The following is a 25,838-nucleotide window of genomic DNA, read 5'->3' as shown; positions in this document are numbered from 1 at the left end:
AACATACAAATAAATGTTTATCGATTAGCTACCATAGGGAACAGACCCAGGACTAGACATGTTAAATAATTAAAGATACGTAGAGATAGAATTGGGGGGGGGGTGATTTGAGGAAAGCTTTCCCAAATATTTTCCTTATTCAACATGAAATTCCACCATTCAATGAGATTTGGATTTGTATTGGTGTTCTCATAGTCTTCTGGAAGAGTAATGTTTTATATAGGTAACAGTTTGCAGAGGCTTTCTAAGCATCACCCTTGAAATTTTCATAATTTTAGTAGATTGTCATCCAATCATAATTATTTCATGCCAGGTGTTTGTTGATGAGGTCAGGAATATTATGTGAATTTGGCTGAAGTTCTATTTAAATAAAATGATGATGATTCCTCTTTCAAATGCCTGATAGGCCATCAAATGAAGCAGAATTCAGATTCCTTCCTCACCGTTGTGGGGCTTAGAACAAGAGTTAAATATTAACAGCCCATAGGCCAGATCTAGCTGTAGATATGTTATTTAGCCCCCAGAGTGTTGGCCTACAGAGTATTTTAAAGGTTTCGAAATGGCTGCCAATTTAAAAGTCAGGAGATGCCACCTAAAACTCCCACTTTCTCATTTCTTCGAAAAAGAAATCAGAATATCTGGCACACATTTCTCCAGAGAAACAACAAATGAAAGCTGAAAAATGACATGCTCTTCAGTTTACTATGGTCCCTGCCACTCCCTGCTGTATTCACTAAATTGTGGCCACATAGCAGATGTCACTTATTATAACACTTGAGCTTGTTTCATTTCAATGCCTGATTGTTTAACTCACATGTATTATCCACCGAGCCTCTGTAGGCATTTGAGTTTGAATTTCCTGAGTTAGAATTGGGATCCATGGGTAAACTCCCAGAGACACACATTTTCACCTGCTAATAAGGATGAATGCCCCAGAGATGGCACTGAGTGCCATGGATGATAATGACTTCCCTGAAACTGAAGATTTCCAAGGGAAGCTGTAGCATCATTCGGTAGCAACTCTTCAGAGAAAATGTAAGCACTGGGTGGTATGTTAAAAAATCCCTTTCCTGAGATTTGACTACTGTTTAGACTGTGATGTTTTAAAGTCACCGATGACTCCTTCTTTACCTCTGATTCTAGTGCAGGAATTAGAAGCTGGTTGAAGCAAAGTGCCCATGCTATGTCAATAGTACAGTGATTCATTGTGGCCATGATGGGTGGGAAAAATTCTTTTCAATCTGGGAAAGATGATATATTAAGTTATTGTTGTTTGTCAAGAAACCAATAACCTTAACTGATCATTAGTCAGATAGAAAGATCCAGCCGTCATGAGACTCAAAATAAGTGACATTTAAAAAGGCATGAAGAAGGAAATTCTGAAAAGATCAGAGTTCTCAAATAATGGTTAGATCCCTTAAACTTTTTGAAAGGGATTACTCTAGTGAGTCGCACAACAGAGTTAGTCATGTGCAGGAAAAAAGAAGGTGCGACTATGTCAGCCTCAACACAAGAAAACAACATAATCTTCTAACACTGCACAAACTAGACTGTGACTACCTCTGAGTCTCTGATTAAAGACAGTGCTGACAAAAAATACTTGATTCTGTTTAGTAGCTATACATTTTTGCCTTATGACATTACATGCATGAAATTCCCAAAAAGGAAATAAAAAAATTGAACGCCTTTATAAAAAACTCAAGACCCTCTTCTGTCCATCCCTAAGAGGAGATGCTGCCAGAACACAGGCCAAGATCACTCTTTGGCCTTGTGGACAGAGCACAGAGCTGTGTTGTAACATTTTTTGTTTGTAATGTTATGAGGAAAAAAAAGTAAAAAACTATAGGACCCACATAGCCTGGGCTCTTGGGATGTCCTGTCTTTTCAGAATTCCCCTCCTTTGAAAGTTTCCCCATGTCACTAGATAAGATGGTCCTTGTACTCCAATGAGATAGTTCCTTTTGATTTTATTCTTTCCTGCCTTTTCTTGTCATAGGACCCATAATATACTGAGAACCAAGGTGAGGTGTAGCCAGTAGGGAAAGAGGTCAAGGTGGTAAGTTGACTTGCTTTGATCTAGACCACAGAGCAAAAGGAATTTTTGAGACCTAGCTCTAGGCCAGCTACTAACCCAACCTAGAGTTTCCCAATAAACCTTGAGAGTTAACACCTTAACATGATAAACAGTCTGCTCGCTTCTTCCTTTGTGCCACTATAACTCCAATCCCATAGAGCATTATACACTCTTTAGGTTTCTTTAATGTTTTCCCATCATGCTTAGAGTGAAATCCAAACTCTCTCCCATAATCTACAAGGCCCAACATAATCTAGTTCCCTTCTACTTCAGTATCATTTCATACAACTTCCATTTACATCTCTATTCCATCTCACTAGTCATTCATCTCTACCATAAACATACCAAGCTCATTCCTACCTCATGGCCTTTCACAGAATCTTCTTCAGTTTAAAACACTTTCCCCAGTTCTCTGCCTGGTTGGCTTTTTCTCATTTTTCAAGTCTAAGCTTAATTGTCATTTACTCAGAGAATCTTTGATAACTGCATACATCTTATACCCACAAATCTCTTAAAACATCACTCTGTGTTTCAAATAGTAAAAATCACAATCAATGTCAGTTTATTTCTTGTGTTTTTCCATCTTCCAGAGCATACCGTATTGGCCATGTATAATGCTTTCCAGTGTATAATGAGCACCCACATTTTTGTGCACATTATACACGGGATTATTATGCCCATTAGTACACCCCTGGTATGTAATCATCATACCCACGTATAATGTGCATCCTCACTTTTCCCTCAGAAATTTGGGCAAAAAAGTGCTCATTATACATAGCACAATATGCTAAGCTCTATGAGAGCCTACATGAATGTGGTCCCAATGCCTGGCACAGTGCCTGGCCAAGAGAAAGCTCTCTGATATTCGACAGCTTATGAACAGCTTGCATTTGTCAAAAGTGTCCATCTCAATATTTCCCAAACAGATATACAGCAAGATTTGGTCATTCAGGATCCAACAGATAATGTTCCTCACAGTCATAACAACCATGCATGGGCACAAGTCAGGAGTGAAAGTTCCAAACACTAACTTGGGAGTTGAAAAGAAGAAAAGATAACATTAATTGGGGTGAACCAGGCAACGCACTAGAGGGAAGTAATATTCACTATGCATCTTTCAAAGGTGTTGGATCAGTAGGTGGAAAAAAGAGATGATATGGAAAAGGAGTAACATGAACAAAAGGTTCCACTTAAAGTCATCTTTAAAGACTGATAATACACCAATGGAGTGAGAGGGTTCATAAGTGAGTAGTGACAGAGAACAGACAGGAAGTTGGGGCTGCATATTAGAAAGTCTGAAATGGCATGACAAGGAGTTTGAACACATTTCCTTACATACTGAGAGTCAGAAAAGATTCTAGACCAGGATAGTGTCATAATCAGTGACACCATCTCTGGGAACATTTGTGCTGCAATGATATTTAAGATGGATTGCAGTGCAGAGAGACGGAAAATGAGAAAATCATTTAAAAGGCTTTAACCACCATAGGCAGCTTTGGGTGCCTAAGAGACAGTTTTGTCAGTAGGAGATGAAATAAAGATATCAGTGTCAGAGACATACTGGAGGCTGAATTCTGTGAATGTCTGTGATGATGAAGAGGGAAATTTCAATAAGGCAAATAATGTGGCTTATATTCAGGGAGAAAAGAAAAGAAGAATAAGCTGAATTGGGAAGGGAAAGCACTGAGTCCTGCTATAGGCACGTGGTTTGAGTGCCCAGAAGGACATGTGAATAAAGATGTCCTACAGGGACTTGGAAATGAAAATTCTCAGAGTTTTTTTGTTTTGGGGTTCTCTTTTGGGGGGGTTGAACATAAACCCCCCATTATGGTTGACCATAATTTCAAGTGTGTGGAATAATTCACTCAGAGAAAAAATACAGACATGAAGGAACAAAGAGAGAAGGCAGAACCTTGAGGAATGTACATTTGCAGGGGGTGGGGGCACGCAGAGGAGTAGAAAACAAAGGACCTTTGTCAGGTAGCTCCCAAATAGACTGAACACCTGCTCTTGGTGTCAGAAGTTCAAGTACCTAACAATAGTATAAACAAATGCATCTATTTATCTTCCAGTATGAGTCTTCCTGCAGGATTGCAGATGTCTTATTAATGTCACCTACAACGTGCATTTATTATGGCTGTTTATTATTCATCCTGAAGTGACAGCATACCTGACACTTGCTTAAACACTTGAAAGACAGACTTTCTGCTATAACAGATGTCAGGTAAAGGGAGACAAGTTGTACACTTCAACCTTAAAATAAAATCAAGACATGATCTGGATTGAAAGGCACAAAATCCCTTTGTGTGAACTCTTTCACCCTTCAAATAATTTTTTGGAAAAATTTCATTGGTGTTCATTTATGGGGAATACAATTCCCCATATGAATTATGGAATTCTGATGCTTTGGACTGAGTGGGCTCGCTCGCTCTCTACCTCTCTCTCTCTCTCTCTGCACTTTAGTCTCTATATGAGATCGACAGCTGACAAGCAGTGTTGTTTGAAGAGAGTGGAAACAAGGAGTAAAAGGTGGACTCGGTTCAATATGCAAGATTCACGATCATCATCCCCATGTTTATAACTCAAGGATTTGTCTTTCTAGTAGTTGTTACTTACTACCTTTTCTTAATTTGCAACCTGATTAATAGCCTTAAAGTTCAAGGCTCCAAAGGTTAGCCCTGCCTAACCAGCAAACCCTACTTTATGTTCCTTAAACCAGTGATCCTCAGGGTGTGGTCTCACGGCCATCAGCCGCAGCCATCTGGGATTTGTGAGACACACACATTTCCCAGCCCCACCACAGACCTATTGATGAGAAACTTGGGAGAGGGGCCCAGTAACTTGTTTTAACACCACCCCCCACACCCCGGGATTCTACCTTGACAAACGCTGTCTTAGGCCAATTGTAAAAATTCCATTGCCCACAGGACAAAAATCTCAATCCTAAACCTCATCAGAGCATTCCTGTTACAGGTCAGAAAGCTGATCTTACTACTGTATCCATCACCACTTGGATCCTGTCTTATGTTTGTCCATAAAAGAACTACAAAATAGTGATCAATAAAACATCTAATGCAAATAATGAGAAAGGAGTATGATTACAGTTTGAGTGGGTAATACAAGAGGGCATGGTATGGTAAATATAAATCTTAAAAATTAATATTAACAACGGAATATTACTTGATTAAAAAATGAAATCTCACCATTTGCAACATGGGTGGACCTAGAAGGTATTACGCTAAGAGAAATAAGTCATGCAGAAAAAGACAAATACCCTATGATTTCACTTACATGTGGAATTTAAAAAATGAAATAAACAAACAAAGCAGAAACAGACTCATAAATACTAAGAATAATCTGGTCACCAGATTGAGGAAGGCACTGGTGGCTGGGTGAAAAAGGTGAATAGATTAAGAAGTACAAATTGAAAGTTACAAAATAGTCACAGGGGTATAAAGTACAGCATAGGAAATATAGTCAATAATATTGTAATAACTATGTGTGATGCCTGGTAGGGACGAGAGTTAGTGCAGAAATCACTTTGTAAGTTATATAAATGTGTAACCACTATGTTGTACACCATAAATATAATATTGAATGTGAAATGCAGTTGAAAATTTAAAAATAAATTAAATTAAAAACCAATATTAGATAAAAATTTACAGTAGGTCATATTAGCACTCATATCAGAAAATAGCAATGAAAATTTATGATGTTAAAATACATACTTTTCCTGCACTCCCATTACAGTGGTCAAAAGTAGTATGACTTTGTCTATTATAACTGCATTCATGAGGATAAAACTCATATGCAATCCTAGTGCTATTCTCTACTAAAAGGAATCAGGGCTTCTCAAGGACTAAAATCTTAGCTAACAGGAGAGAAAAATCAATATGGGGATGGCATATCTTGTTGCCTTTAATCAAGAGACTTTCAACAATGTCTCAGGGATAATGCTGAAAAGACAAAGAACACAAAAGGATGTGCCCACATTGCACTAATTTAAGCAACAAGAATATTATAGTTCACTAGAGTAACTTATGTCTATGAAAGGCTTTGAGTCCAAAACACTATTGAACATTGAAAAAGTATAAGGTATACCAAAAGGTAATTTAAAAACAAAGAGCATATTTTTAGAAATATTTTAATAAGTAGGTTATAGTTATATTTATACATATTTATATTCTGTACACATATATAGAAGTTCTGGTACTTTGATATATATTTTTATGTACATATACATATGTACTGTGAGTATATAGAAAGAAAAAGCTACTGTGTATTTTAAGCCAAATAACTTGTGAACATCGAAGATTTTTCTTGAGAGACCAAAGCAGTGATCCTCTCCTAAGGCCACCGGTAACAGCCAGCGGAGTCCAGCAGTGTGTTGTGAGCTGACCAGACTCCTCCTTTCACCCCCTGGATGAAGAAACTTCTGGCTGGGTTTTATTAAAACTCACTGAGAAACCAAGGCATCACAAAGTGAACACTCACTCCCTGGGATCAGGGTTTGATGGACACAGAAGCTCTCAGGGGCACTCCACATCACTAGTGGAAGACAAGGGCTTCCAACAGTTCATTGACACGGCAACTGAACCTTGACTCTTAAGGAAAAACTCAGGCTGGCAAACAGCAGCCCAGGACTGAATCAACTTTGAAGAGACCCACGATGACCCCGTATGCAGCTGGTAGACTCAGCTCTGGAAACTCTGGGCTATAGGACTCCATCCTTTTTCTTTGGAGTCTAGTGAGATGGCTGTTAACTCTAGGAAAGTGCAGACACTGAGAATTATTTTTTAAAAAACAGGGACGTGATAAAACAAATTTATAGATAATAAAGATATGAAACAAACCCATGGCATAAATATGTCTTAGTCAGGTCAGTGTAGGAATATACATTTTGAATTGAATGCTACCATAATTACTGGTGTGTGTGTGTGCACACATATCCATGTGCATGATGCCTGCTTCTAAACATTGTGAGGCTTTTAAATGAGATCAGTAGAGATTTTATTGAAATATTTAAGAGAATTCGTTTACTCAAATTTATAATCAGATTGAAATACTTCAGATGACTTGGTCCATAAAGTATATTTTATCAGTGGCAGAAATAGTATTTTAATGTTTAGTGAAAAAAATTAATAATTATTCCTGGTGGGTGTGGCTCAGTGGAATGAAAGCCAGCCTGTGATCAAAGGGTCAACAGTTCAATTCCTAGTCGGGGCACATGCCTGGGTTGCAGGTCAGGTCCCCAGTAAGGGGTACATTTGAGAGGCAACCACTCACTGATGTTTCTCTCCCTCTCCCTTCCCCTGTCTAAAAATAAATAAATAAAACATTTAAAAAAGTTAATAATGAGATTTAAAATGTGGGCATGAAAATGTACCAATAGTAGTAGGTGTTTTTCTCTCTCTAAAAGGTCCTTGGTCACTCAAGATCCTAAGAACAATGTTATTCTCTGATTTTTTTTCCTAATGAGAATTTTACCCCAATCTTGCATAAAATATAGACAGGTCTACCCTCCAAGATCTTAGCAAAAAATGAGACAAGAGGGGAGGCAGACTCTGGCACGTACCATAATTTCATTTACATCTTTGATAACAAACATCAAAGTCCTTACAGAGAACCCCATCAAAGAAATATGTTTGTGTGTCCTCCTCCCAACAATAAAGATAAACTCGGTGTTTGGTGCTTCTAACAAAGCTGAGGGCACATTTTCTTCCTTTCCAGTATTGGTGTTTCCAACCTTTATCTTTGAAAGCAGGAGAGGGTCAGTCTGACATACTTCTTAGAGCATCATAACTTGAACTTTCAAAGATGAAATCTCATTTACAAAACTGCCCTCCCAGAAAAAGCAAACCTCTTGTATAAAAATCTTGATCAATGACTTAGCTACTCCACACAATATTCAATATTCCTACCAAAATGTCCCTGCAGAACAAAGGCTGGCAGACGGAGTGTCTTAGAGCCTCTTGTAATGGAATTTGACAAGAGCTGGGTACTTTAGGCAGACTCAATCAATGTTAATTGAAGCAGAAGTTATTCAAAGGCCAGTAGGAGTCCTTGAGAGGTGAAAGTGGGCTTTAGGATTATGACTCTCTCCTTTTCCCATTACCCACTTGTATTTAATTACTTGGTCTAGCTGCCGAATTGTAATTTGATTTGCTATCAGGTGATTCTGAACGCGGTCTCCTATGTTTGTCGAGTCTTTCATTTTAAGGGGAAAAGAATCTCATAACCTGCAGAGACGCCTGTTTTGCAGGAAGGAAATTGTCCTCTGGCATGCCCGCCTCAGATTTATAAGGTCTCCTTTCCAGATCCTAACATAACATAGCAGAGGTGTCAGTAGAAGAAGAAGGTGGGAAATTGCTTAGTCCCGAAGGTTACTGCTGTTATTCTCTGGGACACTATCATTCCTATCATTGGCCAGGACCAGTACATGTCATCACTTGGACCCCCCACAGAAGCACACCTCCACCGAAGACAGGAATTTATGTGCAAATTGACCACTTACTGGGGAGATGCTCCCAGGAGACACTGGTTAAGAAGTGTGGGTGTGAAACAAGGAAGGAAAGGCGGCCATAAGTGCTTAACAAACTAGTTCCCACCAGGGGCAACTGCTCTGCCACCTCCCTCTGGAACTCAGAACCAGGGTAGACCACGCCTCCGTAGGTTCACCTAGAGGGTGATGGAGCTGGCTTGTTTATATACCAACTTGGTAGAGGGCTAGTCTCAGTGGGGAGGGGAATAAAAAGCCCAGGACTTCCAGCCTGGATGCACAAAGGTACCCAAGCCAGAGAAAGCCCTCAGAATATGGGCATGGTACCAAGGGCATCTGGTACATTTTCCCTGCAAATATGTAACTGCTTTAAACTCCTGGGGTCCTTCAAATAGACACACCATAACACCGCCTTCTGGATAAGCTGTGGATAGGAACTGGAAAGAGATTCTTTTCCTCTGACATGAATAATGTTTTTTTTCGTACAGACTTTAGGAACTAAGTTTCAATTCAGCATCATTTTGCTCAAGAATCTAAGGTTGTTTTGCCCTTAGTTGGTGTCTCTCATTTACTCCTGAGATAGCTCTTAGGTTCAACATTTGCATCCAGTTAGGACTTCCTCAGGGTACGATGCACAGGGAGCTCAGAATGCTAAATAGAAGTAGATGTCAGCATAAGGAAGGCTGAATCTGTACCCATTTCAGAAGTATATATATGTTTTAGTTTACATTTTAAAACCACTAAATTTTTTAATGACAGCTTTGACTTTTCACATTGATTTGCAACTAGTTGGTATACATTTGCCAGGAACTGAAGACAATAATTATGGGAATCAGGCAGGAGAGGATGATGGTTAATAGCCCCAAATATAAGTAATTTCCAAAGGTGGGGTTCAAAGTCAGAAGCCAGAAAAGCAGACAGTGACTGTGAGGAGGCAGCTGAACACAGTGGGAAAGAGCCCAGACTTTGGAGTCAGGAAGACCCAGTGCATCCGCGCCATGACTCACCAAGCGGAGGGGCTGGCTCCATTACCCAGCCATTTCCTGCCCCAGTTTCTCATCCAGGTAGTGGGCGTTAAGAGTACCTACCTCATGCAGTTGTTGTGACAATTAAATGAGCTAGTGCTTGTAAAGCGCTTTGCCCAGTGATCAGCATATGCTAAGTGCTTAATAATGGTTATTTTAAGGACTTTGAGGTAGAAAGTAGAAAATATTTCTCAGATGCATGGCTTGGAATCCGGGATTAATATCTGTGGGATTATAATCCATCCCATGGCAGCCAGAGAATGCCATAAACCACCCAATGTGACATGAATCATCTTAGCTCCTGTCCTTGCTTCACACCTTGTTCATCCTAAAATCTCAGGTGTGGTAGTGCAGAGTGCTGGGAGTTTTCCAACGAGCTTTCTATTAAAATGACAGATACAGCCCAACAAGGCCTGAGATGGGTCTGCTTCTTCCCCACAGTGAATGAGACCTCTTTGTCAGAATCTAGAAAGAGCCTCACCTGTTCTTTGACAGCGTAAACTCAAAGTTGCAAACAGGCAGAAAAATACCTCATACATCCACGTGTGTGGTAGATTTCACTTTCTGTAAAAGCAACGGTGTGATCTCTGAGAAGAAGGTAAAACACCTGCCCACAGTCAAGGTCCGGAAGGGCAGGCCCCCTTCTCCTGACTTCTCATCCCATGAGTCTTTGCCTTTTTTCCTAACAGCGTTAAGCAAGGAGGCCTTCAGAGGCTGTTCAGTGTTCTCAAACAAAGCCCAACCATATGGAATTCAAGTGTATTTTTTGTTAAAAAAATAACATGACCACCATTTATTGAGTGCTGCCACATTCTGATGAGTTTACAATGCAGAAAGTTCCATCCATGTGACATCCTTTTACAGGCACTTATTACCATACCTATTGAAGTGCCATTATCTCTATGGTATATAGGTGGGCACTGAGGTTCACGGAGTCTGTGGCCTGTTCTAGAGTCTCAGAGAAATCAGAGGGCACGGAAGAGTTAGTGAGCGGTGGCAGATGCCAGCACCCAGCCTGATAGGGTGACGCCACCCCTAGACATTTCTAGAGTTGACTACAACAAAAAGAGAAGTTGACCACACACACTGCCCCATGTGCAGACAACTGATGGCTCTAGAAACACTTGGGATGCAGTGATAAGGTGGCGCCCAGGTGAGACCTTTGGCAGGTCACCTACTCGTAGGTCTGCCCTGGACTTTCCTCCAGGGTCACCGAGGAAGGACACAGCATTGCAGGAAATCGACAGAGACCTTGATGCCAAGTCAGCCAAAGGTGTTTTATTGCAAGGCGAGGCACAGTTACAGAACGTGAGTCAGAAATAGCAGTTCCCGGAAACCCCGACAGAGAGGCAGGCCTTGTTCTCTAATTCCCCCGAAGGGGCGGAGCCACGGACAGACCAGGGCCACGTGGTTGACGAAGGCAGCTGAGCTCCAGTTCCTGCTTGGCCTTAGAAAAGAGCAGTTCAAAACCATCCACTTACTGTCAGGAAGCTTCTATTCAGGGTGTCTGAAGCCATTTTTGATGTGTATAATTCCTGCCCCCCCCCCCCCATTCTAGCTGCAGGATCAGGCAGGGATTAAATTTTAACCTATTAGGTCTGTGTTTGTTTGTAGCATAACATATATATATATATAAATAGTGTGCAAGAGCCCCTGGTATAATATAGGTTTGATTATATTTCACATACAAGCGACACCACATTGAGATCGCTTCAGTAGCGAGGCAAATGTGATTCGGGACATCACCTGAATTCAAACTTTAAAAAAAAAAAGAAAGCAAGAAAGAAAATGTATTTTTAATCTAGGTACTACACAAATCACACCATGCAGCCCCATTTACTAGGTAACCTGGGATTACAAAGCAGCAAATCCCCAGGGACAGAATTTGCTCATAAACAAGGCTAATGTCAGCAACAATTATACTTTCTAAAGCAATTCTTTTCTTACAATTCCCAGGGCCAAGAGAAGAAAAAGAAAAGACAAGGGGAAAAAATAAGAAAGAAAGCCAACTAATCAAAAACATCCAGAACTGTGTGGCATGCAGATGACGGCAAAGCAAAAACAGTCCAGTGGGAACGACAGCTCAGAGAGCTTCATCGGAAGGGCTGCTGCCCCTAGTTCCGCAGGAGGTGCTTCTCGGTCCCAGCTGCTGTGTTTCTGTCCCAGGGAGTGGCAGCATCTTCCTCTGTGTCCTTCAGCAGTTCCCCAGGACAGTAGAGAAGGTAGTGTGTGCTTTGGCCAAAACACAGCCTGTGAAAGGACATAGAGGAGAAAGCCTATCAGTCCTGGGCCCAAACCATGGGACAGCTAAATGTCCATGGAGTCAAGGGCAGAGAGAAGAGGGAGGTTTCCTCACCTCCTCCAGGCTTGTTTCCTGCTGCCTCTCCAGAGTGGTGGCCTTCTACTTTAGAGCAGCCGGCGGCTTGGAATCTTTGAGAGCTGGTAGTGAGCTCTTTGGAGTACCGCACCACTTTTCGGTCCATGATACCTCTGTTGAAAAGAACATAACATAAATAACCCATGCATCACTGGCCCGTGGAATCTTGAGGAGAAAGGGACACAACAGAGCAAGAGGCACACAGAAAGGAGGGAAGGAAGGACAAGAGAGAATAACAGTCAGAAAGGATACTCTACCTGCTACCTTTCCCTGGAAATTTCCCCAGGTGCTTGTATTCTCGACCGAAGGCTTGAGGTGATTTCTAAGACCACCCAGAGGTCTCAAAGGTCTGGAAGGTCAGGAAGCATCATTCCATTGCCATGCGGGCCCCTGAGCTCAAAACAGCTCCTTGACAACCTCAGCCAGCCTCGCCCCAACTCTCCTCAGTGGATCTTGTCACCGAAATACTACACAACAGAGAGCAAAACGCAGTTGAAAATTAGCAGGAGGTCCTCCTTCTTCCTTTGCCCTGGGGTGGTGGGCAGGGGATGGGCGGGGGGGCTTGGGTAGCAGGAATATCAACAACCACCTGGTCTTTTCTTCAGTGATTTCAATCTTCAACTTCAAACTCTCAACTTCTCACCAAGTGACAAGTCCCTAAGAAGTTTCCTCCAGGCCTGTGGTCCATACCCTCTCGGTCCATCTAGCATGGCTTGTTGACTCTAAGGCATTATGCAGATCCTGGAGAGAGTTTCTATCCCAGACAGGCTGCCTGGGGTGGAAGATCTCCAGAAATGGAGCATGCCAGACACCTGGCTCCATGTGTGACCCCCCTTTCCCAAAACTCATGAGAAACCCAGGGCTATCCCTTTGTTCATCACAGAACCTATCTTCTCCAGAACACAGGGTGGGTAACACACCAGTGAGGACCACAGGCCGAGAATCAGCAGAACTTGGGATGCCACCAAGAGAGGCAAAGAGAACAAGGCATTCAAGAGAACTTATCCCAACAAAGCCAGTTACCAGTGGCATAACAAAGGGCAGGGGCTGGTGGGAGTAGTCGGTCCTGGGCGCACATAAGTAAGAAAGCGCATTGTCGGTCAAGAATTTAAAAGCAGCAATAAAACTAAGAGTAAGTTTAAGTCTGCCTTCAACTGTGACCATGCACAGGTAATTCTAGGCAATTTTGGTGGCAAAACACTCCTGGTCCCACCTTGGCCCCTTCTGGGTCCATCACAGCAAACCCCTCATGATATCTTCACCCTGCCAGAGTCTTTGCCTGTGCTCCTTCCTCTCCCTGGGATCTTCCTCCCTGCATCCGCCTGCCAACAGCCTACCCACGTTCAAGCTCCATTTCAAATGCCACCTCTCCACAGGAGACTGTCATGACCCTCTCAGTTAGGAGTCATCCCTTTGTCCTCTTTACTTCTAGGGCAGTGTATCTATACTTTTTTATTCCTACCTGATACTATTAGTTTAACATGCAAAAGCAGGATCTTCCTTGTCCATAGACATCAAGATGCCATGCATGGGATTTGTAAAAGGGCCAGGGTTAGAAGGCCAGCTCTCACCCTGCACCAGCTCTGTGTTGCTGGGCTGGTTTTAATAACCTCTTTAGTATTTTTTCACATCCATAACATGAGGAGTATATCGCCTGTCTCATGGGGCTGTTGCATTGAAATAAATAATGCATGCAAAATATCTAACCCGAAGCAGTGCACATTCTACAGTTATTTTCTACTCTCCCCTTAAGAGAAAGTGATCATATAAACGGGGCGGGGGTGAGGTCCCCACCCTGCATTTCCACTCAGTGTTCATGGCTGCCTCACAGAATGAGCATGGAATGAGACACCCATCTGTTTTCTCAGCAGACTGCTGGAATCCTACTGTGGGATTCCCGTGTTTATATCTGACTTTCCCCCAATGCCCTCACTTTAAAGCTTTAATCACCACCTTACCCCCAGCTAAATAAGGGTCCTTTATATTATGCTTCCCTGAACCAAGTTCTTATGCATGGGCTATTATTATGATTATTTTGATAACTGAGTGGCAATGCTCCTATCCCAGCCAGCTCTTGGATAGCCCACTGGAATGTGCATGCTCTCTCTTCCCCTCTCTCTCCTTCTTCTCTTGCATGGAGGTGCATGTGTACGGTCTCTTTCTGAGTTGTTTTTGTTTTGTTTTGAAGAGAGAGGAACATCAATTTGTTGTTCCACTTATTTACGCATTTACCGGTTGATTCCTGTATGTGCCCTGACTGGAGATCACCCCACAACTTTGTTGTATTGGGATGATGCTCTAATGCACCGAACTACCCAGTCCGGACCTCTGAGTTGGTTTTTAATTTAATTATCTCTCTTCAAAACTTGCTCTACTTAGGGGTATTGGTGCTGGGACTCTACAAATTATACCCATCCTGGGCCAGTGGCTTCCCTTTTGGGTCTGCTGGAGTGGGGGGTTCCAACTTGAGTCAGGTAGGAGGACTTGCTTGGCCCCAGTGAGAACTCTTCCCCCTGAAAGCAGCAACTGGTTCCGGTAAGAGCAACTGATTCCATCACGCAGTTTCTCCATATGCCCAGCATCGGTTTCTTGATGCCCCCTACAGCGACCCCAGCACAGCCATCCAGCCAGTGCTCCCTCCTCAAAGGTCTGGGATCCCCCTCTGCAAGTATGTACATTGTCATTATCCTCATGTTTTCCCCTTTGCTCCCCCATCCCTAAAGGTGTAGCGACTCCCTGTCATTTACTACCTCTGAGAACCTCAGCATGTCTTTGCATCTCCTGGATTGTCCAATAGCCTGAATAACAAGCAATGGTGTTCGGGACCTACGCCTCTCCGGTATAACCCTCGGCACTTTACTATTTGAAGGTGGAGGACTTTGAGAAAACAGCGCAGGCAGTAAGTTCACTCTGACCTCCTCCCCCATCACCCTTCTCCCCTGACACAGGTCATGAGAGCCTCATGTGAAAAGTGCCCTTTTCATACCCTCAGAAAAGGAGCACCCTTATTTCCGAAGACAATGGAAGAATCTTAACAGACCAAGAAGAATCTTAACAGACCTTGTAAGTTTACCCAGGTTACTATACTTACCCCTGACCCCTTAGCCTCTCCCATTCCCCAAGACAACTCCCTCTTCATCATGCCCACATAAAAACACACAGGTCTAGCTGTTTCTTCAGAACTTCATTTCCTTATTATGAAGGAAAACTCATATTAAAACTTAATATTATAAGTTTAAAACATAAAACTTATATTATCTAACTCTATGCTTTTCTCCTGTTAATGTTTTTTGTCAGTTTAATTTTCAGACCCAGCCTGAAACAGTTGAGAAAAACTTTTTCCTCTGCTGCCAAGTCTCCATACTAATTCCTTCCGTTAAAGGCAGTGGCGTAGCTTCTGTCCCCTGACAGCAACCAACTTCATTCACCCTTTCCCTCCACAGACAAACTGTGTTACTAGGTGCATAAGAATGCATCAGCATGCCCTCCATTTTTCCCCAGATAAAAGCTATCAATAAATTATCAACATATTCTGACATTTCTATTATGGATCTTTTCTGCGCAGCATCTAAATACTGGATAGAAAAAAGAAATGGAGTACATCAAACCCTGCAATGTGATATGGGAGAGAGTAATTAGCCCCTAAGGTACAAACTTCTGGGAGCTCATTCTTGGGCACATCGGGCAAGGCAGCTAAAATCAGGTAAAACACTTGGACATTCCATTAACAAAGACCAACATGTGAGTGTCCTTGCTGGGGGCGCTTGCTTCAGAAGGATGCAGGCCTTCTGAAGTGATATGTCCGACAAAGTCTGGGAATCAATTTTTAGATGCATGTACTTAGCTGTTCCCCTGAATGTCCCCATAGGCCTGAGCTCCATTGTCGACAGTCGTCCCCAGCTGACTTAGTAACACATGCTTTGTTACATGCCTACTTCCCCTACCTTCCTTTCCCTCTCCTCTGACTGGCGTTTCCAATACTTCTCAGAAAAGCTGCTTGCTCTCAAATCCTTGTCTCAGGGTCATTCCTTGGGAACAAAAACTTAGACACTAGAAAACCACCCTTTCCCAGCTCCAGTCACTGTGGTCTTTTCAGAAAAACAACTTTAATGTTATATATTCCCAGGCCACATCAATTGGATTTATGAATAACAAATGATATACGAGGTCTGTCTAGAAAGTATCCAGCCATGTAATATGAAAAATAGAGACGTTTATTGAGAAAGATACAAGATACAAGAAACATTGTGCATAGGACAATAGTACCTTAGCTGCCTTCAAAGTAGATACCTGGGACCTCACACAGTTCTCCCAATCACCATCAGCCGTTCCATCATATTTCCCTGAATCTCATTGATGGTCTGAAATCTCTTGCCTTTCAAAGGTGATTTTAGTTTTGGGAAAAGCCGGAAGTTGCAGGGCACCAAATCTGGACTATAGAGGGTTTGAATCACTTGGGTGATTTAACGTTTCACAAAAAAATTCTGCACAAGACGTGATGCATGAGCAAGCACATTGTCACGATGAAACTGCCAGTTACCAGTTGCCCATAGCTGCGGCCTTCTGAATCATCTGAATAGTTTCCACAGAGAAATATTCCAGCTTAATACAAAATTTGATGCAGATTCATTGCTCTACTTGCTCAGTCATTTTGGAGTGACAGCCACACAATACATATTATGTTCACTCAACAGGGTCTACCACCCTCACTGATTAGTGTAGTGAAGTCATCATTGTTCACACACGCACATTTCAGGCCACTCTCCTTGGCTGCCAGTTTACATCCATGTTGTGCAAACTGTTCTCATTATAGTAACAATGGCTGGACTTTTTCCAGACAGACCTCATGTGTCCGGCTGACATTTGAGTGTTCATGTGTTTTGCTTTGTACTGGTTCTGTCTATCCTGTAAGCTTATAAGATGTTCAAAGGCCAGGAGTGCATGTCCACCTTCTTCTCTAATTTTCCATGATGCCTGGCATGATGCTGTGTAGAGTGAATACTCAATCAGCGCTGATAGACAAGAGGCCATAAAGTTCAGGTCCATCTGTCCCATGGGTTTGTCAAGGGTAAGAAAGCTCCTAAGACAAGGAAATTGCGATGCTATTTTCAACCCTTTGCAGGATGGGTCTGGAAGCCCAGAATGGAAGCTGGCACTGTGACAGGGCACCAAATCAGGACACTGGAGTCAGATGGCATGTGCTAATAAGCCCTCCAGGCCAACAGAATGGGAGATGCTGCATCATCAGATATGTTCTCTTAGCCTATTTCAGAGTGACAGTCCAGTCAGAGGCAAACTGAGCTAGATGAGCTAGATGGGTCAGTGTCAGGTCTATCCCAGGCAGACTTTTCCAGAAAATCCTGGGCCTTTGCTGAAAATCAGTAGCCCTCTGATTTATTAAGCACTTCAAAGTACATCACAGAATTGGTTGCTAATAGGTGAGGGACCAAAACAGGTAAAGAGGAGGAGGCCTCACCCTGATCCATCTGAGACCTTCCAACCTCTGAGGGCTATTGGCAGAGGCAGACTGTGGTGAATATTAGTATCTCTAACCATAAGTCACCCACTTTTGCTTTCAGCTCTCATCCTTCTCCTGGACCCAAGATCCTTAATGCCCTTTTCACTTGCCTAGCCCTTCCTAAGTAGAATAAAGCCTGGCTTTCCAGACATTCTGTCTCCTACTATTCTAGGCCTGGAATCATTACTGACTACTCCCCCAGGATACAAAGATTCTAAAGGATCTTCTGAATCAAAGAAAGGTAAAATGACACTCCACATTATTTGAGAGCTGAGTATCATTGCATTATTTTCTAAGCCTTTTCAATGGACAATCCAGATAAGGTATGGATTAAACAGATCACTTCACATCCCCAACTCGGCTGCTAATGGAGTTCACTGTAATATTCTTTGAGCCCTTCCTGGGTGACTCCGGAGTGAATGGCCACTGGAAAGCTCATGCAGCAACACCTCACAGGGACTCTGCTAAGCTCCTGGTGTGCGGGATGTAGCCATCCACCAGTTACAGAATTCTCAGAGAACACTTCTAAGGCTTTATCTGAGACAATCACACCAAAATATGGCTTTATGTGAATCCTTCTGTTTGAAGAAACTTAAATTGTATAGCAGCTTTCTAAAGATAACTGTAACGTGAATGGAAAGTCCAGCCCTGTACAAAGCCCAGACTGGTTTGTTGTTTTATTCCCCCTGTCACGTGGGGACTCGAAGAAGCCACAACAATGACAAGCCGGCAGAGCAATCGGTAACTCATCCAGAAATGAACTGCAAACAGAATAATAAACAGCTGTCATGTGGCCAGAAAGAAGCCAGAATTAGGGACAGTGTGGAAGGGGGAGCACAGTGAAGACCAGAGACCTTTAAGCACCAACTACAAGGGCACATACAACATGCTCTCATGGTCTTCCTCTACCTTCTGCCCTCTGCCACATAGAAATGCTTTATCTGCCAGCCAGATAAAGTCCCTCTGGAAACAGATGATTGATATATTACATAAATACATTGAAAACGGTCCCAACGATGGACAGACAGAACAATGGAGTCTGAGAGTGAAGTTCTAGATAATCCTAAAGTATCAATACTAAAGTATTTTGCACATTAGTTATGGGAGAAATTCACTGCAACATTTCTCACACGTAAGAAATACAATGCCAGCGGAATGCTTAATTGGCATCACCTTCAAAGCTGCAGGCCAACCAAGGAGAACCATGGCAAAAGTGAAAGAGGAAACACATTTCATTGGGGTTATTTACTCACTGGGTCCTTTGCATGCATGCATGTGCCATGAAAATGACATGACATGTCACCAACACAGCAGGAAGACTTCAGGACATTATAAGAGTCATGTTAAAAATACTCTACACTATTCCACCCTGGCTGGTGTAGCTCAGTGGATTGAGCACGGGCCTGTGAAGCAAAGGGTCGCTGGTTTGATTCCCAGTCAGGGCACATGACTGGGTTGCAGGCCAGGTCCCCAGTAGAGGACACATGAGAGACAACCATACATTGATGTTTCTCTCCCACTCTTTCTCCTTCCCTTCCCCTCTCTCTAAAAGTAAATAAATAAAATATTTTCAAAAATAAAAATAAATAAAAGTACTCTACACTATTCCAAATTCTGCGCAAGTGTGCATCGAACATATCATTGAAAATTTAACCTGCAGAAAGTTATAATATGAAACATGGCTCCTTGGTAGTCTTCTCAATGTCTAAAGTTGCTAAATATTAAAGGTTGGCTTATTTGAAGTCAATTCTAACTTTGTCTAGTCTTCACTCCTAAGGCACTTTAACATCTCCTCACCTTAGTTTTACAACAATTTTTTTCTTTCTCTTCAAAGTTGCTTTCGTCCTTGACAGTCTCTGGGTGTTGTAAACCAGGAATGGACAAGGGGTCATTTATTGTGGGAGTGTTTTCACAATCTCTCAACAAAGCCTATGAGTTCCTATTTGAACATTTTTACACACATGCTTGACTTTAGCAACTGGAACACAAACTCTGTGAACACGGAAGATGTTTCTTCGCATATTCCTTTCGTAAGTCCCATAGTGCCCAGTAGAGAGCTAGAGATGGAGTTCAGGCGACCGTGATTTCTAGTAACGTATCGATGCTCACTGCAATATCTGATGCTCACTGCACTGCCATCCAACTTTGATTAGACCTCCCCCAGGCTTTTGAGGATGGGATCTGGAGAAGTGACCCTGATGAAGGTGGTGCCAATGAGTCTCCTCGGAGAGGGCTACCAGTATTTTCTCATGTACTCTTCCCCCAATTTTACCTGTAACCCACTGGTTGAAAGTGGTGGTTAAGAATAAGATACTATGGATTTCAATCCTGCAAAGATTCTGCCAGATAATAGGGAGGGGAAAAGTACACGGGGAAGGGGGCCTTAGAGATCCTCTGTGGTTGGTCCCAGGACTGGCCCAGAGCAGCCCTAGGAATTATCAGTCTCCTCAACTTGATCCTTTTTCTCTTGGCCCTTTGCACATTGCTGCTCACATAAAACAGAGGAGGGGTGGTAAATCTGTCTTACTTCAGGAATTCTGGGAGTGGAGCTTCTTGACTTGCCTGGGAGAGGACCCAGAAAACAACAGCAAATTCTGCTCATTGGTGAGAGGTTATAGACGATACGTAATGTGCAATGACCTAGCTAATAAAACTGAACAATTCTAGGTTTTGATCACCTCATCTGTAAAATGGGAATACAGATGACTGCAGAACAGCAGGGTTTTGAACTACATGCATCCACTTAAACACAGATTTTTTCCAATAAATATGTACAGTACTATAAATATACTTTGTGATTATTTTCTCAATAACATTTCTTTTTTTCTAGCTTACTTTATTGTAAGAATACAGTATATAACACATATAACCTACAAAATCTATGTGAATCAACTATTTAGGTTATCCATAAGGTTTCTACTAGGCTGTTAGTGGTTAGGTTTTAGGGAAGTCAGAAGTTATATGCACATTGTCAACTGCACTGAGACCTGGCATCCAAACCCCTTGGCAACTGCACTGAGGCCTGGCAGTTCAATAGTCAAATGTAATAAACATCTTGATTCCAATGAGTATCTCATACTCAGACATGATGCTTATACAATTGCTCTAAAGTCCCCTTAGCTGAAGTCCAAAGAGGGTTATTAAGGACAGCTCCCCATATAGGTTCAAGTAAGATTTTGCCTCCAAGTCCATACCAGTAAATTTCCAATCTATCAACCGTTCCAAAGCCGTGACCCAGAGGAACCGAGTTCCCAGGCAGGAAATGAATATAAACAGAGTTCACATTTGTCTGTGTGTGGTCTACCCAGATGCAAACAGATTACTCAACCAGGGCAAACACATGAGGTGCCAGCTACAAACCCAAATGGTGACAGGACCAATTATGACTCGGCTCGCCTTCCTGATTTTGAAATGTCACTACACTGGAGAAATGCTCTGTCTGTGAAAACCCTGTGAAATAGAAACCACACCACTAGGATTCCCTTTCCCATTGATTTCAGACTAACCAACTGGCCAAGCCACACAGCACACCTTTACATTCCTTGATGTTGGGGAAGGGGAAGTTTTTAATTGAATCCAGAAGTCACAAACACATTTGAACACAAGTCCCCAGAGGTATCAAATGAAGACGAATGAAGAGGGCTGGGTGGGCACCATGTAAAACCTGAGAGGCCGGGACTCCGTTCCAGTGGCCACTGCCCTGGAGAGAGCAGAGCCCAGGGACAGCAGATTTTTTCATTTTCCAAGAGAAGCCAGAAATCTAGATGATTTCTGGGAAGGTTCTTAACATTAAAATGTTGGCGACTACAAAACTTTCAAGTTACCATGCACCTAAATAAGACATCGCCAGGGGCCACATTTGGCTTATAAATTGTCAAATCCCTAGGTTTCTTCTGGAGATAACAATTATAGATGTGGAAAAAGCCCAGTTCCAATGGTTTCAGTATAAATAGAGTATAGTGCAAGGGTATCTTCCTTGGAGCCAGGAAACTTATATATTGTCCTGGATGTGTGATGTTCTTACAGGCAGAAGGTAGCCAAATCGCTCTGCTTTCTGGAGTCCATTTCCTTCTGTGTAAATGGAGTTAGATTGCAAGGCTCTTATGCGAATTACATTAAAATGAACTAAATACATGAAAAGCACTCAGTGCATGCCTGTATATCACACCATGATACACTTTATGTCTCTATTCCCTCAGCCAAGAATTTGAGATGACAATTTTACCCCAAAGGAGCTGTCCTTTGAGTGAACTAAGTGAAATAATATAAGCAAGGGGCTTAACACAGTGCCTGGCAGAGAGTAAGTGCTTGGTAAGTGTTTGTTGTTATCATTATTTGTAACCATGAGACACATTTCTGAATCCCAATTTTTATCAACATGGACTCAGATATCCAGAGAAAAAGACCATGTGGTCAAGTGTCTGCCAGGGGTTAGCAAAGCCAGAATCAATAAACAGATTTCCTGATTCCTGACCAGTAAATTTTTCCATGAAGTTTTAGTTTATCTTCAACTCTTGGCTCATACATTGCTCTTTCTCCATATTAGTTTCACCAATATATTCAATATCAACCAATAGGCTGCTGCTATTTTTTTGTTGTTGTTCTTAATGACTGATGAAGTTGATATGGCTGTCCTAATTTATTGAATAATGGAAAAGAGTAAAACACAAACAGACTTTATTATATGAAATCCAAAGGATAGTGTACATTTTTCAATAAAAGCCAAAGAATCAACTAATTTTCTTTTTAAAAAATCTTATTTTTAAAATGACCTTCATTCTAATTCATTATGTAAAATTCGAATTATGTTCCCTTTTCTTCTGATTGTCTTGAAACCAACAACCTCATGATCATAAACACAGTATGTCTGACATCTGCAGGAAAAGAATGTTATCCTATTTAAAAGAGAAGCAAAATTTTCTCAAGCCACTGTTTGAGTAAACATGGCTGATGTACATTAACACTGTCAAGGTAAAACACTCAAGAATCCAACATTATCTCTTCTGAAAGCAAAACTGCATAAAATATTTGGAATTCCAGGCAAGAGATATTATTGTAAAGAATGAACAAGGCTGATCGTTCTCAAAACATAAAGGTCCCTTTAAATGTAAGCCTGAGAAGAGAGCCTAATCTGTTAACATTGGTTCCTCACCTGCTGTTGTGTGTGTGTGCACTCCATTTCCTTTGTTCTCATCTATTCTTTACACCTTGTCTCCTATTAGAACCTATTATGTAAAATCTTCTCTTCTCTCTCAAGTTCACATTCAGACTCATGACCACCCTGTTGAGATCCGTCTGTCCAGAAAGTCTATGCTAAGCACACACAGTGTCTCTGTTTAACCAGGGACTTGGAAGACCTATAGGAGTCTTGGTCCTCCCCTCAGAGCTGCCTCCCTCTGCTTCTTCTCTCATGTTTCCCAAGTTTCTCATTTGTTTAAAGGCTGAATGAATAATAACCGGGGGTCAGGCACTGACCCAACCCATTAAGATTCATTCATTCAACAGATGGCAATCTTGGGTGGCCATTTTTATTTTATCTTATTTTAAAGATTTTATTTATTTATTTTTAGAGACGGGAAGGGAGGGAGAAAGAGAAGGAGAGAAGCATTAATGCGTGATTGCCTCTCACATGCCCCACCACTAGAGACCTGGCCCACAACCAGGACATACGCCCTAGACTGGGAATTGAACCTGCAACCCCTTGATTTTCAGGCTGGCACTCAATCCACTGAGCCACACCAGCCATGGCAATTTTTATCTAGGCAGGCCCTTAGCTTTAAAACTGCACAAATAATAATAATTGTACATTTTAAATTCCTCAAGTATTGCCTCAAATTATCTTCTCTATTTACTTATCCCTTACTCTAGCAGACAGAGTTGATTTTTCCTTGGTAATATGCTCTGCCTCACCATAATTTGTTTTTAGTAGTATTAAATATGTATGCATTTACTTCCTTGATTACATTGGAAGCTCCCTGAGAGAAGGGACTGAGTATCATTGGCATTTGGGAACACTTCTCCTAGCAAATGCTTAGTAGGTGTTCTCATAATACCTTGTTGAATTGAATTATGACCCAAATTCATATCTGGTCATCATTTTAAAACACTTCAACCTTTTAACATTCTTCTGAGTACTCTCATAGGGGAAAGTGGAAATGAATTCACTATGCTTGACACAGTAGATCTGACCAAATTGGATCTGCCTTGCCCTTCTCGCTTGGTACACAAGTGGAACATGAAGCTGGTTAGAAATCACATCCATCTAGGTTGGCAGATCTATCAGGACCCTGTTGAAGATGTTAACATATGAGCTGGTTAGAGTAGGATTTATGCGTTTCCATCATAGGTAATGGAGACAAAAAGGAACGTGTCAAATCACAGGGCCTATTTGTCTGCCCAGGGAGAGTATTCAATTAAAATTATTATTTATATATATTCTGTAGAGTTTTAAAGACTTCATTCTTCATTGTTCCCTTGGAAATCTGGAAAAAAACAAAGACTACCTCCATTTTTGCAGGCGAAGCAGAGAAGAACTCGGTGAAGAGTCCAGGTTCATGGAGACTGAAGTTCTGCCTCTTGAGCCCAGACAGCAGAACATTTAGGCCACAGATGTCAAGATAGACATTCTTGGCCAAGTTTATATGTTCCTTAAGAGACTGTAAGAGCGAATTACGATGAAGTTTACTGTCCTTCTGTGGGCAATGACTTTACAAAATGAGGCTATTTCTTCCTAAATCCAGTGTATAGTTCAGATAGTCATTTGAGCTATCCTGGCTTGACAATGGTGTCACCAGCTAAAACAGACTCTAAATAGCACAATTGTTCTTCTTCAGTGAAGTTTTTTTTTCCATAAAATATGTCTGTTTATTGAAACAATCATCTTTCTTTATATTTAGTCAAATAACACACAGAGCAATAGCAAAAGAAATTCAAACGCCTATGTCTAAGTAGGTGCCACGTTTACAAATCTTACATTGTTATCAGTCATCACTTATTCTAAACACGATCATAAGCACAAATTTGATTGGACTTCACGCTATCCTAAGTTTCTTGAATACGTGTCTGCACACATGTGTGCGTATGCATGTGTGTGCTTTGGGTGGGGCTCTTTGCTCAAAACCACTAGTCCAGCACAATGAGTGCCTAAACGCCATGTGGCCTCCCTCCACATTGAAGTTCTCACTTTCTCTCTCATTGCAGCTGACAGGAAAATGCATCCCCTCCTGTCTGGTAGACAACTCAGCACAGAATATACCCTCTGTCCTTCCCAAGTTTCCTGGTTCCTTTTCTCTTACACATCTTTTGCAAAAGTGATACAAGAGGCAGCCTACAGATATGGCAAATTTTGTGAACCCTCTTACAGATCATTTCTAATTTGGAAAAGACTTTTGCGATGTTCTTTAGGAGCCACTCTGTGTATTACTCTGAGGTTTATGCCACAACCCTCCACGGCTGCTGCCCTGATTAGCTCACTTGCACAGCTCACAGACATGGCACCCTTTTAAAAGGGCTTCAATTACTTAAATACCAATTTATTTCAGACCTTCCCTTTAGAAATATGGATAGAATATTTTCTTTACACACATGCACCACACACACAAACACACATAGCACTGCAGTGCCCAAAGAAATTGCACTGTGTTAGACACTTTGACATTTGTTTATTCCTAGGAGCTTATAATAAAATAGGCAATACTGACTCAGACAGACATGTGGGCATTCAGCAAACACTACCTACCTCATTAAGCTGTGAACAGACAGTGAAATGTCTGTCCCATATAGTACAGCCCAAGGGCTTTCGAGGTGAGGAACAAAGAGAGGTTATAAAACTGAGGAAGAGAGTCCAATATCTAGTGACACCATGTCCAGGAGACTAACGATGCTGGGAAACCAGAAATTCTCTGCTCATCAGACCAAAACAAATAGAACCATGACAACGTGGCTTGAGAAATTAAAAATGAGAATGGCTGAAATGAAGCAAAATGAAATTTTGATAATGCCATCACAAAGATCCAAATGAACATAACCGGAATCTTTTTTTAAAATTTTATTTATTTATTTTCAGAGAGAGAGGAAGGGAGGGAGAAAGACAGAGAGGGAGAGAGTAACTTCACTGTGAGGTTGCCTCTCATGTGCCCCCAACTGGAGACCTGGCCCTCAACCCAGACATGTGCCCTGACTGGGAATCGAACTTGTGACCCTTTAGTTTGCAGGCCAGCACTCAATCCGCTGAGCCACACCAGCCAGGGAAGGAATCAATTTTTAAATAATAAGACTAACCTGGTAGCTGCACAGAAGGCTCTCTGGTGAGTTTACATTATCAAAGGGAGAGTGAGTACAAAAAA

The 25,838-nt window shown here is 41.8% G+C and overlaps 1 protein-coding gene across 2 annotated transcripts in view; it reads right to left on the bottom strand.

Annotated features, from left to right (window-relative positions):
- Positions 1–11,120: 11,120 nt before the first annotated feature.
- The window catches only part of LOC128628033 (cell growth regulator with EF hand domain protein 1-like), a 166,654-nt gene continuing 151,936 nt past the window's right edge, over positions 11,121–25,838 (bottom strand). Inside the window, exons 3-5 of one of the 2 annotated variants that reach the window (XR_008392350.1) lie at positions 12,233–12,442; positions 11,955–12,088; positions 11,121–11,848 (exon numbers count right to left, since the gene is read on the bottom strand). Coding sequence is in view for 1 of the 2 variants with exons in the window: in XM_053669395.1 (XP_053525370.1) it covers positions 12,005–12,088 (84 nt within the window). In the remaining variant the exon portion in view is untranslated. The remainder of the gene's footprint in view (positions 11,849–11,954; positions 12,089–12,232; positions 12,443–25,838) is intronic. The other variant, XM_053669395.1, reaches the window with a different exon arrangement.

The sequence above is a fragment of the Artibeus jamaicensis genome, unplaced genomic scaffold, assembly GCF_021234435.1.
Source record: "Artibeus jamaicensis isolate MK-2021 breed Jamaican fruit bat unplaced genomic scaffold, CSHL_Jam_final contig_519, whole genome shotgun sequence".
Taxonomy (NCBI): domain Eukaryota; kingdom Metazoa; phylum Chordata; class Mammalia; order Chiroptera; family Phyllostomidae; genus Artibeus; species Artibeus jamaicensis.
Note: the sequence above shows the minus strand (reverse complement) of the source record. Positions and strands in the feature narration are given on the sequence as shown.